The sequence below is a fragment of the Musca autumnalis genome, unplaced genomic scaffold, assembly GCF_047663935.1.
Source record: "Musca autumnalis isolate F117 unplaced genomic scaffold, ASM4766393v1 scaffold_2, whole genome shotgun sequence".
Lineage (NCBI taxonomy): Eukaryota > Metazoa > Arthropoda > Insecta > Diptera > Muscidae > Musca > Musca autumnalis.
The window spans coordinates 150,684,550-150,701,616 of record NW_027411755.1 but is presented as its reverse complement, the minus strand read 5'-3'; the positions used below and the strand labels follow the sequence as shown (position 1 = coordinate 150,701,616).

Genomic DNA, 17,067 nt, shown 5'->3' with positions numbered 1-17,067 from the left:
TACGAAGATCGCGGTGAAGATCAGCATCTTTTGAATTGTTTGAATTTCATGTTGTTTTGTACATCCCCATACCGGAAGACCATAAGTCTATATAGGCTTTATTATTTGATTCTATATCAGAATCTTATTGTTTATGTTAACATTTGATCTGGCTGCAAAAATTAGTTGATTTACTTTCAACTTTATTTCCTGAACCTTTATCTTGACGTGTGCTTTCCATTTCATTTTTGTATCTAATGTCATTCCCAGATAATAATAATAATTGTTCCACAAACATCCCTGAAGGGACGAGGGAGACTTCTCTCATATCAATGAGTGCACCCCGATTCATATAAGCTCAATGATATGGGACCTACTGTTTATTGCCGAGTCCGAACGGCGTGTCCTAAGACACCACTTATAGAGAAGTTTTACAAGGCTGAAATACTCAGAAAATGTCGCCAACATTACTGAGGGGTATTTTGCCGCCGTTGAAAAATGTTTGATGTTGCCTGGCCGGGGAATCGAACCACCGACCTTCTGCGTGCAAGGCGGGCGTGCATACCATTGCACCACGGTGGCACCCAACCGTTATAAAATCAAAAAACGAAGTGCCCAAAGAAACCAAAGGTATTTTCGTCTTCCATGGACTCCATCAGAACCCCTGGTATGGTATTTTTATGTCGTTTATGAAAAGTGGTGTTGCTTGTGGTGTTGCAGTGCATGACAAACTGCCAAACCTACTCAATTAACTGCAGTTACCTTTCTGTTTAAAAACAATTGATGCAACCACATTCCTAGACCTGCAGATAGAACCAGAGCCAACTTAACCAGGACAAGTAAAAAATTATCAGTCGGCTTGGGCGACAGAATTGAAACTTTCATCTATGTGAATTGAAACTTTCATCTACGGTGAGATCGAATGTATTTAGGGTCTTTTCAGTATTTTGTGGACTTTTTCGATATTTCAACTTGCCGAGGAAAATTTGGATTAGGATTAAAGTTCAAAAGTGTTGAAGAGGAGGTACTTAAAGGAATGGACCGACATAGTCCATTGTGGAAGTGGATCTTATTTTAGGAGTCATATCTTTTCGATAGATATCGCGCCCACTAGTAATTTCAGTCGGTCATCGTATAACTTTTGGACCAGTATGCATGGACTTGTCCACGGAAAATATAATATCGCTGTAAACAGGTCCACAGCGAACAGCATCGGTATATATTTCCAAAGGAATTTCGAACAGAACAGCACTTAGACACAAATGTTGAACTTTTGTGGGGGATGTACCATAAGGAGAGGACCGATATGCGTCATTTAGAAGTTAAACTAAATTTGGGCAAAATATTAGGAGATCCAAAGTTTGGACCAAATTGGTTGCACCGATCAATATCGTCCAAACCCATTTATTGATTTTTATAAATATATAGCTATACCCTCAGCCTATAGACATTTGAACTTGCAGAACTAAATGTGGATTAGTAATAAAGCTAAAAGTGTTGCGGAGGAGGTATGGACCGACGTAGTCCATTATGGAAGTGAATCTTAGTTTTGGGAGTTATATCTTTTCGATATATATCGCGCCCACTAGTCATTTCAGTGGGTCATCGTATAAAATTTGGACCGGTAGGCCAGGAAGCATGGATTTGTCCACGGAAAACATAATATCGCTGAAAACAGGACCACAACGAACAGCATCGGTATACATTTCCAAAGGATCTTCGACAAGACTTGCACTTAGAGACAAATGTTGAACTTTTGTGGGGGATGTACCCTAAGGTACCTCCATTTTGGAAGTTAAACTACATTTGGGCCAAATTTGTCCCAGAGATATCGTGCATACCAGTTAAGTGACATTTTTTAAATATTCGGAGGAAATACCGGCAGTTGCGGACCGGTATTGCCTATCTTGGAACTGAAACTATGACAAACTATGACGAAGGACAAATTTCGGACCAAATCGGTTGATCAGTTTGAGAGTTATCATGCTCTTCAGCCACTACATATGGTATCATAGGTTTTTTTACACCGTTCGGGCTGTTTACTGAAGAAGTGTGGACTTGCCCCTGAGAAAACCTTTATTGGCTATATAGTCCACGTTTTGATGTAGCCCCCATATAACGCTACCTCCTGGTTTTCGATATTTTGAAAGTTTTAGCCGCATAATCTTACCAAAATGGCTGAAATTTGTTATTGAGTCTGATTTGGACTTTACAAGTATGTATCTATTATCCCAAGTAATACTTCCAACTCTGGCAAAAACGTGACTTACATTATTGAGTGCACAAGTAAGCATGTGAATGAGTGCGTACATGTACTCGTACATACAATATCAAGTAGTAGTGAATATGGGCGGATTACATTTTCCTATTATTTTTTCTTCTATTTTTATTTTTCATACAAAAAACAATTCTTGATACTAGTTTTTATGAATTATAACGACCGCCGCTGTCTGTTGTTATTTTGCAGCTACCACATACAATATTTCCAAGTTGTTATTGTGGTTATTTTTAGTCCATTTATGCGTTTTACTATATGTAAATTAATCTCTAATAAAAATAACAAATTTGCATACACTTTGTTTTCGTATTCTAGTGAATGTCGTTGATATTTTATTGCGAGAGACTGAAAGAATGAGGCGGTACATGAAATTTGTTGTTTCGATTGTAACAGAGCATTGTTATTATTATTTTTGTTATTAAAATTATTATTATTTTAATATTAATATTATTATTCTTTTTATTATTAAAATTATAATTATTTTAATAATAATATTATTATTATTATTCTTATTATTATTATTATTATTATTATTATTCTTATTATTAATATTATTATTATTATTATTATTATTATTATTATTATTATTATTATTATTATTATTATTCTTATTATTAATATTATTATTATTATTATTATTATTATTATTATTATTATTATTAGTATTATTATTTTTATTATTATTATTATTATTATTATTATTATTATTATTATCATTATTATTATTATTATTATTATTATTATTATTATTATTATTATTATCATTATTACTATTATTATTATTATTATTATTATTATTATTATTATTATTATTATTATTATTATTATTATTATTATTATTATTATTATTATTATTATTATTATTATTATTATTATTATTATTATTATTAGTAGTAGTAGTAGTATTATAATTATTATTATTATTGTTATTATTATTAATATTATTACTATTGTTATTATTATTATTATTATTATTATTAATATTATTATTATTACTATTATTATTATAATTATTATTATTTAGATTGCATTTTAATTATTATTATTTTGGCATCATAAAATAATAAATACAATTGGTTTAGTTTTGCATTCAAATTTGAAAAAGTTGTATAAAGAAAACAGATCTAATATGGCTGATGAGATGCTTAGCTACCAGTTAAGCGGTCGAAACATATAGGCTGAATGTGTACGGAATTTCGCTGATAACTTTGTTTATAACAGTTACACTCGAAAGAGAAATGATCAAACATATCACAAAAATTACAATATTATTCTGATAGGTTCTAGGTCATAAGCCCTGCTTTTAATTTAGCTGCATTAGTCATTTTTATACCCTCAGCATTTATGCTAACGAGGGTATATACACTTTCATACGGGCAAAATGTGCCTCATCGAAATAATGGTTTTAGACCCCAAGTATGTTTGGACGAAATGTGTTTCAGACAATTTGGAGTCGATTGAGCAATGTTCGTCCGTCTGTCTGTCTGTCTGTCTGGCTGGAGCGCACGATAACTCTCGAACGGATGAACCGATTCGGTTCAAATTTTGGCTTTCGTAATATTTTGCCCAAACTTAGTTTAAGATCGAAGATGAGCTATATCGGTCCACTCCTTCCGGTACCTCCCCCACAAAAGTTCGAAAATGTTCGGAAAATTTGTGCGCACGATAACTCTTGAAGGGAGTAACCGATTTGGTCCATACTTTGCTCATCGTGGAGCGTGTACCAGACTTAGATCAGGTTTTAATATGGACTCAATCGGTCCACTCCGTCGGGTACCTCCCACACAAAAATTTGGAAAAGTTCAGTTTAGGACCATCTCTCGAATCGCTTTGATTTTTGCTTTAGCAACTTGTATTCACTGCCCTCCATACGCCGGTATAAGTTTCATCAGGGGCAAGTCCATACTTCCTGAGAAAATAGCCTGAAAGTTGCAAAAAACCCCTATGACACCGTGTGAGGAGGTTGGAGGGCAAAATAACTCTTGAACAAGTCTGCCGATTCGGTCCAAAGTTTGGCCTTAGTAATATTTTGTCCAAACATAGTTTAAGTTCGAAGATAAGCCATATCGGTCCACTCCTTCAGGAACCTCCCCCACAAAAGTTCAAAAATGTTCGGAAAAATTGTGCGTACGATAACTCTTGAAGAGAGTGGCCGAATTGGACCATACTTTACACATCCTAATATATCTACCAGATATAGATCAGGTTCAAATATGGACTATATTTGTTCACTCCATCCGGTACCTCCCACACAAAATTTCGGATACATGTTCACTTTAAGACCTGCTTTCGAATCGCTTTGATTTATGTTGAGGCAACTTGCATTCGCTGCCTCAATTGCGATGGTGAAAATTGTTTCAGGGGCAAGTCCATACTTCTTGAGCAAACATCCCTGAAGTTGTAAAAAACCCCTATGGTACCATATGTAGTGGCTGGAGATCCATTCTTTTTAGTATCTCCTCCGCAAAACTTTTGATCTCTAATCCTAATCAACATTTTTGTCAGTTCAAACGGCCAAAATTTTTATTTTGGGAAAAAATTGTTTCAATCTACACTGGCTGAGGGTATATCTCTGTCGGCAAAGCCGACTGATACTTTTTTACTTGTTCAGATTTGCATTCAGCGTTTTCAATAGATTAAGTTCCGTCATTATGAAGAGTACAATAAATTCGTTCCTGCTGAATTGAATAGCAGTTTCACTTATATATACACCAAGCAATGCATTCTTTCTTAACTGCATTTATGGCTCGGCTCAATCAAAATATAACATCAGCTTTACTTGTTTTCAATATGTGAATTACTTAGTTATTCTAGTAGAACTAAACTAAGTATCCCATAACAGGGAGGGGGCGGGGTATACGAAGGAATCACAACCGAACTTACTTGTATCGAATTTAATACGACGCATTAACCATTTTTTATGTCATTTCAGGTATGCCAATTTACCCGCTGATAATTTAACGCCACAGCATTTGTCACCTCCTCCAGAGAAATATTGGAGTATGATGGCCTATAATAATGCGAAATTATGTAATGTATTATTTGCTGCCAAGTTAGCTAAGGTAAGTTTCAATTAGATTGGACAGTATATAGAGATATTATGTGGTCTTATATTTTTTCACAGTTCTTTGATATTTTGGCTTCCCAGTGCAAAGTGTACCATTATTGCCCCACGCTATTCTGGCACTTACCAATTTACTCTTGACTTCGAACAATGCTGTACTCAAAAACTTATACCCAACCTGACTTGGCTATCTTTTTTCGAATCACGTGCAGCCATTCAATTGCCTAATGATCATAAAAAATTAAAATAAATCTGTGACATACTTCCTCACATTTATTCATACAACGACGACGCCACTTATGGATGGGTTTCAAAAGTTGTGCAAGACACGAGTAGGCTGCAAAGAATTCCAACAAAAAATGAAGTAATTCATATGTTGTTGTTTTTTTTTTCGTATTCTTAGTTGAACTTGTTCTTGTACACGCAGTTACCACATGCCATTATAGGAGTCACTGCATCCATCGAAACCAGTATTTGATTAGTCCATACCGATGAACGCAAAGAACAAAATACATAGATATATACGCACATACATACATATGTATATATTACCGAAACAGGACATTTTAGGTACATACATACCTATGTATGTACGATATTTTTAAGTAAGAGAAAGTTGTTGCAGAAATTATTGTAGAAATCGGATGATGGAAATAAATTATATTTTTGCAGCGTATTTTGAGATTTGGTACAACAACATTTTAGGATGATCCCAAGACAACAATTAACGCGGATTTTTTAAAAATTTAGCAATAGTTCGGTCACAAAATGTTTCTAAAATCCTCAAAATACCTATAATCACGAGGTATTGTTATAAAGGGGCTATACCAAAATGTCGACCTATGTCGTCAATTTTTGGTGGAGCTGTTTTGTGACCACGGGGAACATCAAATGCAAAATTACCGCTAGTTCGGGTAAAAAAATGTAGCTAAAATCCTCAAAATACCTAAAATCGGCAGATACCGTTTTATGGGGGCTTTACCAACATATGGACCCAGGTTAAAAATTTTTGGAGGAGAAGTTTTATGACCACTGGGAACATCAAATATAAACTACTGCTAGTACGCTCAATAAATTTAGCTAAAATACTCGAAATACTTAAAATCGGAAGGTAATGTAAAGCGGGGGCTATACCAAAACATTGACCTATGTCGGAAATTTTTGGTGGAGAAGTTTTGTGACCACAAGGGACCTCAAATTCCAAATTACCGCTAGTTCGGCCAAAAATTGTAGCTATAATAAAGCAGAGACTTATGTTGACCATTTTTGATGCAGAAGTTGTTTGATCACTAAGAATTTCAAATGTAAAATTGCGGATAGGTCGGTCCAAAAATGTAGCTAAAATCCTCAAAAACACCTAAAATCGGGATATACCGTTATATGGGGTCTATACCAAAACGTGGACATATATGTCGGCAATTTTTGTTGGGGAAGTTTTGTGACCACGGAGACCCTCAAATGTCAAATTACCGCTAGTTCGGTCAAAACTGTAGCTAAAATTCTTAAAATACCTAAAATCGGGAGATACCGCTATAGGGGGGCTATAACAAAACAGGTACTTATGTTGACCATTTTTGATGCAGAAGTTTTTTTCGTTATATGGGGACTATTCCAAAGTATGGACCGATGTTAACAATTTTCGATGAAGAAGTTTTGTGACCACTGGGAATACCAAATGTCAAACTACAAATAGTTCGGTCAAAGAAACGTAGCTAAATTCCTCAAATAAGTGGAGAAGTTTTTTGATCACTGCGAACCTCAAGTATAAAATTACCCCTAGTTAGGTCGAAAAATGTGGCTAAAGTCCTGAAAATACAAAATCGGGCACTATGTTCCTCAAATGTCTAGTTACAAATAGTTCGGTAAACAATTGTAGCTAAAACAATATATACCGGTATATGGGGGCTAAACCAAAACGTGGACCTATGTCCACAAGTTTTCTTACATAAGTTTATTGGCACATAAGAAACCTAAATGTCAAATTATAGCTAAATCGGTCTGAAAATGTAGCTAAAAACGTCAAAATACCGTAAATCGGGGGGTACCGTTATGGGGGGACTACACCAAAACGTGGCTTACATAGCCCATCTTCGGACTTGACTTGTCTGCAAATGAAAAACTCAACTATGAAAATTTTTAGGGTTCAATGTAAATTTCTTCTGGATGCTAGATTTGTTGATGATGTTTGTAAGTTCGATGTTCTGTTAATCTGGCTCTGTGTTTATCTCCAGCTCTAGGAAAGCGGCTGCTTCGATGGATCGTAACCATATAGCTGCTGGAGTCAGTTGAGTAGGGTTTAGCAGCGCAGTTGAAAAGCTGACGTTTCTTAGCTGCGATAAGTGGGGGATGCTGTCTGGATGGTATTCTAACCTCTTGATAAGTTTGCTAATCTATGATTTCTCTCTTGTAACGTAGAACCTCCCTTTCTAGATCATGAAGATCTATCCTGACATGCCTGGGTGGGAGGTCCTATCCATCATATGATGATTAGGATGAATCTCACGGTAACGCCCGAGCATGTACTGCATCGAGAGTATGCCACTGTCCTGCTGTACGAACATTGGGATATTTCTTGCGCGGAAAAAGGATATAAGATCGACTAAATAGAAGTTCAGTCTTTCACAAATTACATCAGGGAAGGTACCTGACGCCAAGATCGTACAACCATCCGCATGCGTAACGATCTCCGGAGATATCACTCCACCTTGGGGAACTCCCTGTTTCACTCTACATGGCTTGGACTTCTTTTTCCTGATTCCACGTATGACTGGCGTCCACACATATAATTGATTTCCTAACGTTTCAAACTTGGCCGAAGGGTGGGCTGCTCAATCTCCTCAAATTGCATGGATTGTTTGACAATATCAAATGCTATTCATAAGTCGAGCACCACCAATACTGTCCTTTCGCCAGGCTAGTTTTGGTTGAGTCCTCGACTAATATGTGTGGAGATAGTGTGCAACGCTGCTTAATTATCAGCGACTGGATAGATATTTCTGACGCTGAGAAGGAGTAAATCCTCAAAATCAAATTCGGTATGTTCGATTCAGCTCTGCTGGCATCCTTACGTGGCTTCATTAGCGGGACCACCCTGTCAATTTTCCAGACTTAGCGCACGGTGTGTGGCTAGCGACAAGTTGAGAACTTTGGTGACTTTGGAGATTCCATTAGGACACAAGGCTTTGGGTGCTTTAACGTTCGACAGGAAGAGATTTAACGAGACGTAGTACTCTTCACTTTACCCTGTCATTCCCCGGATGCTCGACAAATTGAACATTAAAATAACTTTCGCGCCTGTTCGGATCAGACAACGTAACGTTGCCAAACGTGACTTAGGTACTATCTTCCTTCTTCCCAGGGTTCGAGAGTGACTTAACTTTTACCCACAACTCACTCATTCTCCAGATGATTTAGCAACTTATTCCGCTTATGCTCATCGACCAACATGTTAACTTTCATTGTCAGATCCCTGACTCTGGGGTTGACACGATGGTTATATCTGGCGAACTGTTACACCCGTACAAAACGTAGAACTATCAATCTGCTCAGCCAGCACTATACCCCTCTGGTCGTTTCCAACGACCGAATGCCACAAATCCCCACAAGACCAGACCCTCCAAAAGCGTGCTAATGTTTGGTCTGCAACCTGGAGTACGGCTACTTATCGGCGGGATATATACATTCAGCAACTCTGCCTCGGCAGTACCACACCCGATAGATAGGTCTGTATTGAACAGACTGGTACAATAGGAAAACTAATCCCCCACCATCACTTCTGGTGCGATTCTTCCTCAATACGTTGTAACCATCACAACGCTGTAAACTGCACTTGCTGTTGTGTTTGGTTTCCTGCTCCGCCGCGACCATGAGTTTCTTACGACCACTATTATCTCGACCTTAACTCGGTGTCCATTGCAATTAAATTTGTAAAAAGGACACATTTCCAGGAACAACAACGGCTGGTGTGCGGCTGTTGTTGGGAGGAATGCGGAGAGTGCAACAGCATAGTCCCTGTCGTAGTCCCTAGCATGGACATGTCCATGATGCACCCACTCAAACACAGAAAAACGATACAAATACAAATATGTGTACACTGAGGTGACGGTCATTGGCCGGAACACGGGTATTGTTAGGCTCCAGGTCAATCCGGTATCGAAGAACCCGCAGTCGTGGGATTAAACACTATTGTGTGGGGCTCATTACTATAATTTATAGCTGCCGAAGGCCGTGTAGCTGGTTTTAGGCTTTTCGAATTTAGAAAAACGTTGGATCGCGTAGCTGGTGTTGGACTTACCCCACGGGAGCCGGGGCAGAAGGTAGTGGCACTTTAAAAAAGTATTGAATTTAGAAAAACCTTATAATTGTATTGTTGTCCGCTCCTTCAGGTACCTCCCACACAAAATTCGAAAAAAAAGTGAAGTTTAAGAGCTCCTCTCGGATCGTTTTGAAATTTGTTTCTGCAGGTTGTTCTTGCGGCCCCCTTTACGAAGGTACAACTTTTTTCGGGCGCAAGTCCATACTTCCTGAGATAATGGTCTAAAAGCTCTAAGAAACCAAGATAATTCTCGCGGGTAGTTTCTGATTGGTACAAACTTTGCACATCGCACTACTTCATCTAGTCAAGTATCAAGTTGGAATATGGACTATATCGGTCCACTCCGTCGGGTACCTCTCACACAAAATTTGGAAAAAGTTAAGTTTAAGAGCTCGTCTCGGACTGTTTTTATTCTTTTTTCAGTACGTTGTCCCTGCCACCGTGGTGCAATGGTATGTACGCCCGCCTTGCACGTAGAAGGTCGGGGTTCGATTCCCCGGCCAGGCAACATCAAACATTTTTCAACGGTGGCAAAATACCCCTCAGCAATGTTGGCGACATTTCTTGAGTATTTCACCCTTGAAAAACTTCTCCACAAGTGGTGTCTTATGACACGCCGTTCGGACTCGGCGATAAACAGTAGGTCCCATGTCATTGAGCTAAATATGAATCGGGGTGCACTCATTGATATGAGAGAAGTCTCCCTTGTCCCGTATGGGATGTTGTGGAACAATGTTTTTTGTTTTTTGTCCCTGAAATAATGACCCGAAACCTCCGAAAAACGCTTCCGGCACATACTAAAATTGCTATAGTGCAAGATAACTCTAAACCTTTTTCAAAAATGTCTTCCAAAGTTAAGGTAAGGTCAGATTAGGCAAATAATTACTCCAGCTGCTGGCAGTGTGCGCTTACTGAGAGCAAGTGAGCGAAATAATGCATTAAATGTATGCTCACTTGCTCAAATATTTGCCAAATGTAACCTCACATTTAGTTTAACGTCAATGATTTAATTCACATATTCCATATAGTAATTCAAAATCAATATATTTTATATACCGCCTAATTACTGTTTTTTTTTTTTTTGGTCAGTGGCTAAGGGTATATCTCCGGCAGTAAAGTCGACTGATACTTTCGTACTTGTTTCTTATATCTTCCGAAGCGGAAGATCCTGTGACCACTTGTTGGATAGGTATTTCTATACGCTTTCGTACGATATCCATTTTCATATAATCGGTATCTGGTATTGTAAATTCCATGGGAAACAAATTTCAAAAAAATCAAAAATTTTACTACATTAGAGTTGTTCGGGAATTTTTGTTAATTTTTTTTTAATGTTTTTAGCTTTGGAAACATCGCGGTATATCAGTATTCTCTGTACACCCTGGCAATATGGTATCGACAAGAATACAACGTAATTGGTGGTTCTACCGTTTGCTCTTTGCACTTGTGAGACCATTCACCAAGTCACTGGTAAGTTGTGTCAATCAAAATTCGTTTTAATCATGTGTTTGAACTTTAAACCATTGTTTGTTTTTGTTGTTATTAAATTACATTCGTATCAATTTAAATGTTCAAAGAGAAAATCTTCTTTGTAATAACAACAGCAGCAACAACAAAGGCATAACAATGTGATAAGTGCATTTACACCACACACTAAATTCCGAAGGTTGATTGTAATTAGTTTTTCATTCTTCTCTTTTATTCATTGGTTTTTACAGCAACAGGCAGCAGCCACAAGTATCTATTGTGCCACTGCCAATGAACTGACTGGCCTTACAGGGCTTTACTTTAATAATTGCTACTTCTGTGAGCCAAGCAAATTGTCACAAAATGAGAATTTGCAAAATCAACTGTGGACGATAAGTGAGGAGATGGTAAATCGTTTAAAGGAGCAACAACAAGGAAGGCAACAGCAACCGATGTTGTTTTAAGGATAAGCAAGCATACACTTTTTCTTGACGGATTTTTATGTGGTTATGGTTATTGTAATAAAGAGAAACACTAAAATGATTGTTTTTAAATATTTTTATTATGAAAATATTTCATTTAATTCTTTTTTTGGTTTTTTTTCTTCATTTCGAGTTATTACAAGTAAACAGCAGTCTATTATGATAGTTGCATAAAAACACAACTTAACAATGCGTAAAAAATGATGAAGAACAAGTAAGTAACGCTAAACAGCAAGGCCATTACACATTTTTTCTGTTCCAAGGAAATTAATTAGCGTTTTCCTTTTTTCTCGTTCTTTAGATATCAGGTCAAATGGTAGGAAGCCTTGCAACTTACAAGCTAAACAATTTTCTTAATACATATCATACAAAAAACAAAAAAGTGCCTCTCTATATTTTATCGTCTATATCTTACTATCAACTATAGGGTTATGTTTGTATTAATGATGAATAAGGAGGATTTGGGATGATGCATTGATTTGGGGGTGTGGTGGTGGTATACTAATTAAATAATGGTAAATGACTAGAAATCTGATACACGTCCCTTGCGTTCCCAATCACCATAACGTGTGGGTTCTGGACCGGCAGGACCGCCAATTTCACCAGTATGGGGATTAACATTGTTGGGCCATGGCCGCAAGGGTTCAACTTCTTGGAAGGGATGACGTGAGAATTCATCTAATTTACCCAAGGGTGTTTTGGCTCTCAATTTCTTTTGGAATTCCACAAAGCGGGCACTTTTTGGTTTAAGAGTTCCTTTGAATGTCTCACCTTCTTGCAGGCGGGCTGAAGAGGTGGAGAAGCAGGCCACTGTAAAGAAAAAGGAAACAAAAATAAAATAAATTATTGATATAAACAAAATAGAAAATTATGTAAAATGGGAATGTTTGGGTTGATGTGAATCCTAAACAAGTAAATTGCCACCAAAGATTGATTTAGCATATTTTTGCACTTTTCTTATTGGACGAAAAATGTTAGCAATTTTTCAAAAGGGTATCTTTAGAATCCAATTGGATGGCCGTTACAAGAAATAAGGAAATTAAAATTCCACCTAGAAATCTATCCCAGCTAAGGTCTTGGAACTCGAATTTAAACAATTCATAAAGCTGTAATCGCGTTCATGGTTATGGTCAGAAAACGCTTTCGAGTTTCGTTTTTCTTGGAAAGACGTCAATCAAAATAACCGCTGCATACAAAGTTAATTTTTGAATGTGTTGTATTTTGATCCCGAATGCGATTGTAGATAGCCGGCCTTATATCGACGCCTCCAAACAATAGTATGCTAAATCGACTTAGCATGTTTTCAAGTTCTTTACATTTAAATATTTAACGTCCTTTGACTTAAATTCTGTCAAATTTTGGTAATAATCGGACAATCCGAACAGAAGTTATAAACAAATATTTACTTAGCATAGTACTGAAGGTCAAAGAAATTTCCAAACTTTTAGAGCTTGTCCTGTTCAGAATTAGCAAACTATTATTTGGAGGTGTCGAACGTCCTTTAACTTAAATTCTGTCAAATTTTGGTGATGATCGGTCAATCCGAACAGAAGTTATAAACAAATATTGACTTAGCATAGTACTGAAGTTCAAAAAAATTTCAACACTTTGCAAAACTCACTTTTTAGACTTAGCATACTATTATTTGGAGGTGTCGATATGATGTTTTAAACTTCTACATGGACAGGTGCTTGGAAAAATTGTCTTTGAATATTTCTTAGTTTAGTCCATTATTTGGGAAATATGGACTTGCCCAGGTATACATTTTCGTAATCTGGATAACTAGATCTGATAAAAAATTGCACAATTCGGGTGGTGACCTTAAAGTTTAAGGCTTACACTTGATTAGCATCTTCTTTCTAAGAACACAAGTGGTGACATTATCGCGGGAAATGGGGTCGCACAAGTAATTTTAAAAAATTTACTTTAATTTTTAAAATTCAACTGCCAAAATTCTGACATCACACTCCAAAAAAACCCCAATTTTAGTGGTGGGCACATTCCAACAGATTTTCATCATTTTTGTTTTTTCTTAAACTTTTGCAAGCATGTAACACCTTCTTACCTTGTTTGGTGATTTGTGGCATCAAACGGCTGGTTTGTTTCACAATTTGACTCATTTTGTATGGATTTTTTTGTTTATTTCTTCAGTCGAAAAACTTTAACAAATTTCAACAATACTGCTGACCGTTTTTTGTACAGAATTTCTTATTGTAATCTTCTTGATTCGGTGTGTTTTGTTACACAATGAGATGTGAATGAAATGTTTTTCTCGGTTTTATTTTGTGTTTTTGCTTTATCCAACACTTGTAGTTGGTTTGACGTTTGTAGTTATACGATTGACAACTTTGGAATGAATGTTTGCCATTTCGACACTCGCCGGGGGTTTTATACAGAAACTCTCTCATTCGCGCACTCTTTCTCTCTCAAAACCAAAATCCGTTCTCTCTGTCGTCGTTGCCACACAACATCCACAATACCATCCACATGTACATGTATTTCTTAAAGAAAGATGCGAAAAACAAACACAAAATGTAAATGAAACAAAAACAAAACATTAACATGCATTTTGTTTACACCACCCCTTCTTTTAGATGTGTTGTATTTACATTTTTCTTCCATACATACATATATACATATGGTGGCTGGCTGCAATTATTGCAATGCAACAACAAAAACACAAACTCTCGTGACTTTGCTCCAAACATTTTGCGAGAGTATAATATATATGTACATATATACATATATGTATAATTTTGTAACGTACTCGTTTTTGCAGTCTGTACGTACATATACATATGTATATACCATATGTACGTCACTTTATGCACGTATGCCGTTGCCTCTCTTTTGCTTGCTTTTTGCTTTACCCCAATTAAGTTCACATTCATCAATTTTTGTGTCTCGTGAATATGTCTCGGTAATCACGTTCTCCACTTTGTTGGGTTATGGTTGGTTTAGTTTAGTCATCATCGATACAGAATACAAATAGCAGCAACAACAATAAAATACACAGCATAGTTGACTGGGGTGATCGAGTGTGTGGTGGGGTGGCCCCAATAGCAACAACAAAAACTACTCTGCCGGCCATCTGTTTTTTGTTTACGTTTTGTTTGTTGGGTTTGATTATTGGCAGATGATGTTTGCCGCATCTTCAAGGTACATATGTATTCAGATGTGTGCAGCTACAAAATTATAACGCATGATTGGATAGCAGTATTTCTACCTGAATGTAATTAGATATTTACGCACATCTGGGAGATTCCATAAATTAACAAGCAATTAAGAACTGCGTAAAAAGGATATGTATGCCGGAAAATCCAATAGAAAATGTGTTCAATGCAATGTAAACTACAGTAATATTTGAAAGAAAAGTCGTCATCCCAATCCCATCCTTAATGCATGTGTTCAAAAAAGCTGCACATTTATCTTGCAAAGCACCCTTCATGGACCGAATACCTCTGCCCGATTTTAACCCTTTCGGCCCCGAACTTTTTTCCTCGCATTAGTAGTTACTTTAAAAACATAGAATTAAAGTATAAGTCAAAACTAAGACATAACATAAATTGGTGGGCGTTACCCCACCTATTTCGGAAGATACAGTACATTTTATCTAAAATTTATTTGCTCATTATTTTGTGCAATTATGTAAATATAAATGTTATAATCGTATAGAAGTATACCTCTGACCTTACTTTTGAAGAATCAAAACTAAAGTTTAACATAAAGCTCATACATTTTGCTTTAGAAACGATTTAAATAATTTGGACTGTACACATCGATTTTTGACATGCCGTGATTTTCCAGACTTCACATTGAATAAAGCATCGTAGTTCTGTTGATCGGGATACAACTGATACTTTTTTATAATTTTTGCATTCTTAGGACTACAATTAGCCAAAGCAATGTGTTCTTTGAGGAAAAAATTCCGTTAGTTTTAAATAAAACGACGTCAAAATCGAAGTTGCTTATAAGCAACGTTGGGCCGAAAGGGTTAAGGATGCCGATACCCAGATTGCCATCAGTATGCTTGCATACCATATTAAATTTTCACAACAGCGTAACTTGTGCTGAATTATCAGAAGAAAGACTCTCTCATGATGGCTGTTGGCTTCACCAAATCCAAGCATAAAGATTTGATCATTCAAAACCCCTCAAAACTACTAAGTCGAAGGTCACACTAGAGCCAGGTCAGGCAATGTGCGCTTGCTGAGAGCATGAGCATACATTTCAATGCATTTTACAATGAAGTTTTCGCTCACTTGCTCTCAGCAAGTGCACATTGCCTGACCTGGCACTAGAGTCGTTTCATTGAAACTTTTAGGGATTCCTAAATCGAGTTCCCCACTACAGTAACTTCATGATTTTACTCTAGTATGGAAATCGACCTAGGAACCCTGGATTTCATTAAACTGAGAAATGAAATCTGCTGAGATGTTTAAAGATATACAGTTAGTCAACTAAATTATTGCAAACGATGAATTTACGGGTTTAATTAGGAATTACAACAAGATATTCTTTCAATAACCCAGCGTTTACACATGCCAGTGACAGTTTGAATACATACATACGCAATACACAATTTTTTACTACCCCAATTACATTTTTTGAATTGTCATGTCAGTTACACATGCCAGTAAATTTGTGCCAGTTGAGTACATGTATTATACTCAAAAATGCCGAAAAAGTGTTCGAAATTCTTTGAATAACCCAGCGTTTACACATGCCAGTGGTAGTTCGAAAAATTCAATAAATACACAATTTTTTACTACCCCAGTTACATTTTTTGAATTGTCGACTCCACTGGCACTAGATTTTTCATGCCAGTTACCCTGCAGTAACACATGCCAGTAAATTGGTACACATACCAGTAATGGGTACTTTACACGATATGTTTTTTACATATGGGTTGTCACTTTGCATATACATTTTGTATTTAAAAAGTGACAACCCATATGTAAAAAACATATCGTGTAAAGTACCCATAAACGTGTTTGACTGGCATGCAGTTTTCTTGTGTGTTTACACATGCCAGTGCAAGTTCAATATCAAAATTATTTAATACGCAAAATTGCATTATATTTCAGATTTAAAACACAACTCAAAACATACAATTTTATTTCGTTAAACCCTGCGTTTACACATGACAGGACAGTTGAGTTCATGTATTGATTGTCAAAAACCCAAAATTTGCCTGTGTGACGTAGGCGTCCAGACAACTGCAAAAACAGTTGCAAAATTATGAATGAAAATCATCGATTTCTTTTCGTTTTCCGTTCACTTATTTTGTTTTTGTACATATTCTTTTGTTTTCAGCACATTTGAATTATCATCTTACTTCTTTTTCACAAAAATGTCAAAAATTTGTTAACCCGACTGTCTTTGAAAAAATGATGGATGTGTTAGTAAATCAGAGTTGTATTTGAAGACTGTCTTGTGTAAACGCCTAGTTAAAAATATAGTTTTCAATAATAAACATATG

At 36.4% G+C, this 17,067-nt stretch overlaps 2 protein-coding genes across 2 annotated transcripts in view; one reads left to right on the top strand and one right to left on the bottom strand.

The window, feature by feature from the left end:
* Positions 1 to 11,643, top strand: part of Wwox (WW domain-containing oxidoreductase) — a 67,211-nt gene extending 55,568 nt beyond the window's left edge. The window contains exons 5-7 of the mRNA XM_073969544.1: positions 5,190 to 5,319; positions 10,978 to 11,106; positions 11,355 to 11,643. Coding sequence (XP_073825645.1) covers positions 5,190 to 5,319; positions 10,978 to 11,106; positions 11,355 to 11,567 — 472 coding nt within the window. The 3' untranslated portion in view covers positions 11,568 to 11,643. The remainder of the gene's footprint in view (positions 1 to 5,189; positions 5,320 to 10,977; positions 11,107 to 11,354) is intronic.
* A 3-nt stretch (positions 11,644 to 11,646) lies between these two features.
* Sirup (Starvation-upregulated protein) lies at positions 11,647 to 13,952 on the bottom strand. The gene is made up of 2 exons (XM_073969545.1): positions 13,651 to 13,952; positions 11,647 to 12,395 (listed from the first exon to the last, which is right to left on the bottom strand). The coding sequence occupies exons 1-2, from the start codon at positions 13,703 to 13,705 to the stop codon at positions 12,109 to 12,111; spliced, it is 342 nt and encodes a 113-aa protein (XP_073825646.1). The 5' UTR covers positions 13,706 to 13,952; the 3' UTR covers positions 11,647 to 12,108.
* Between the last annotated feature and the right edge of the window lie 3,115 nt (positions 13,953 to 17,067).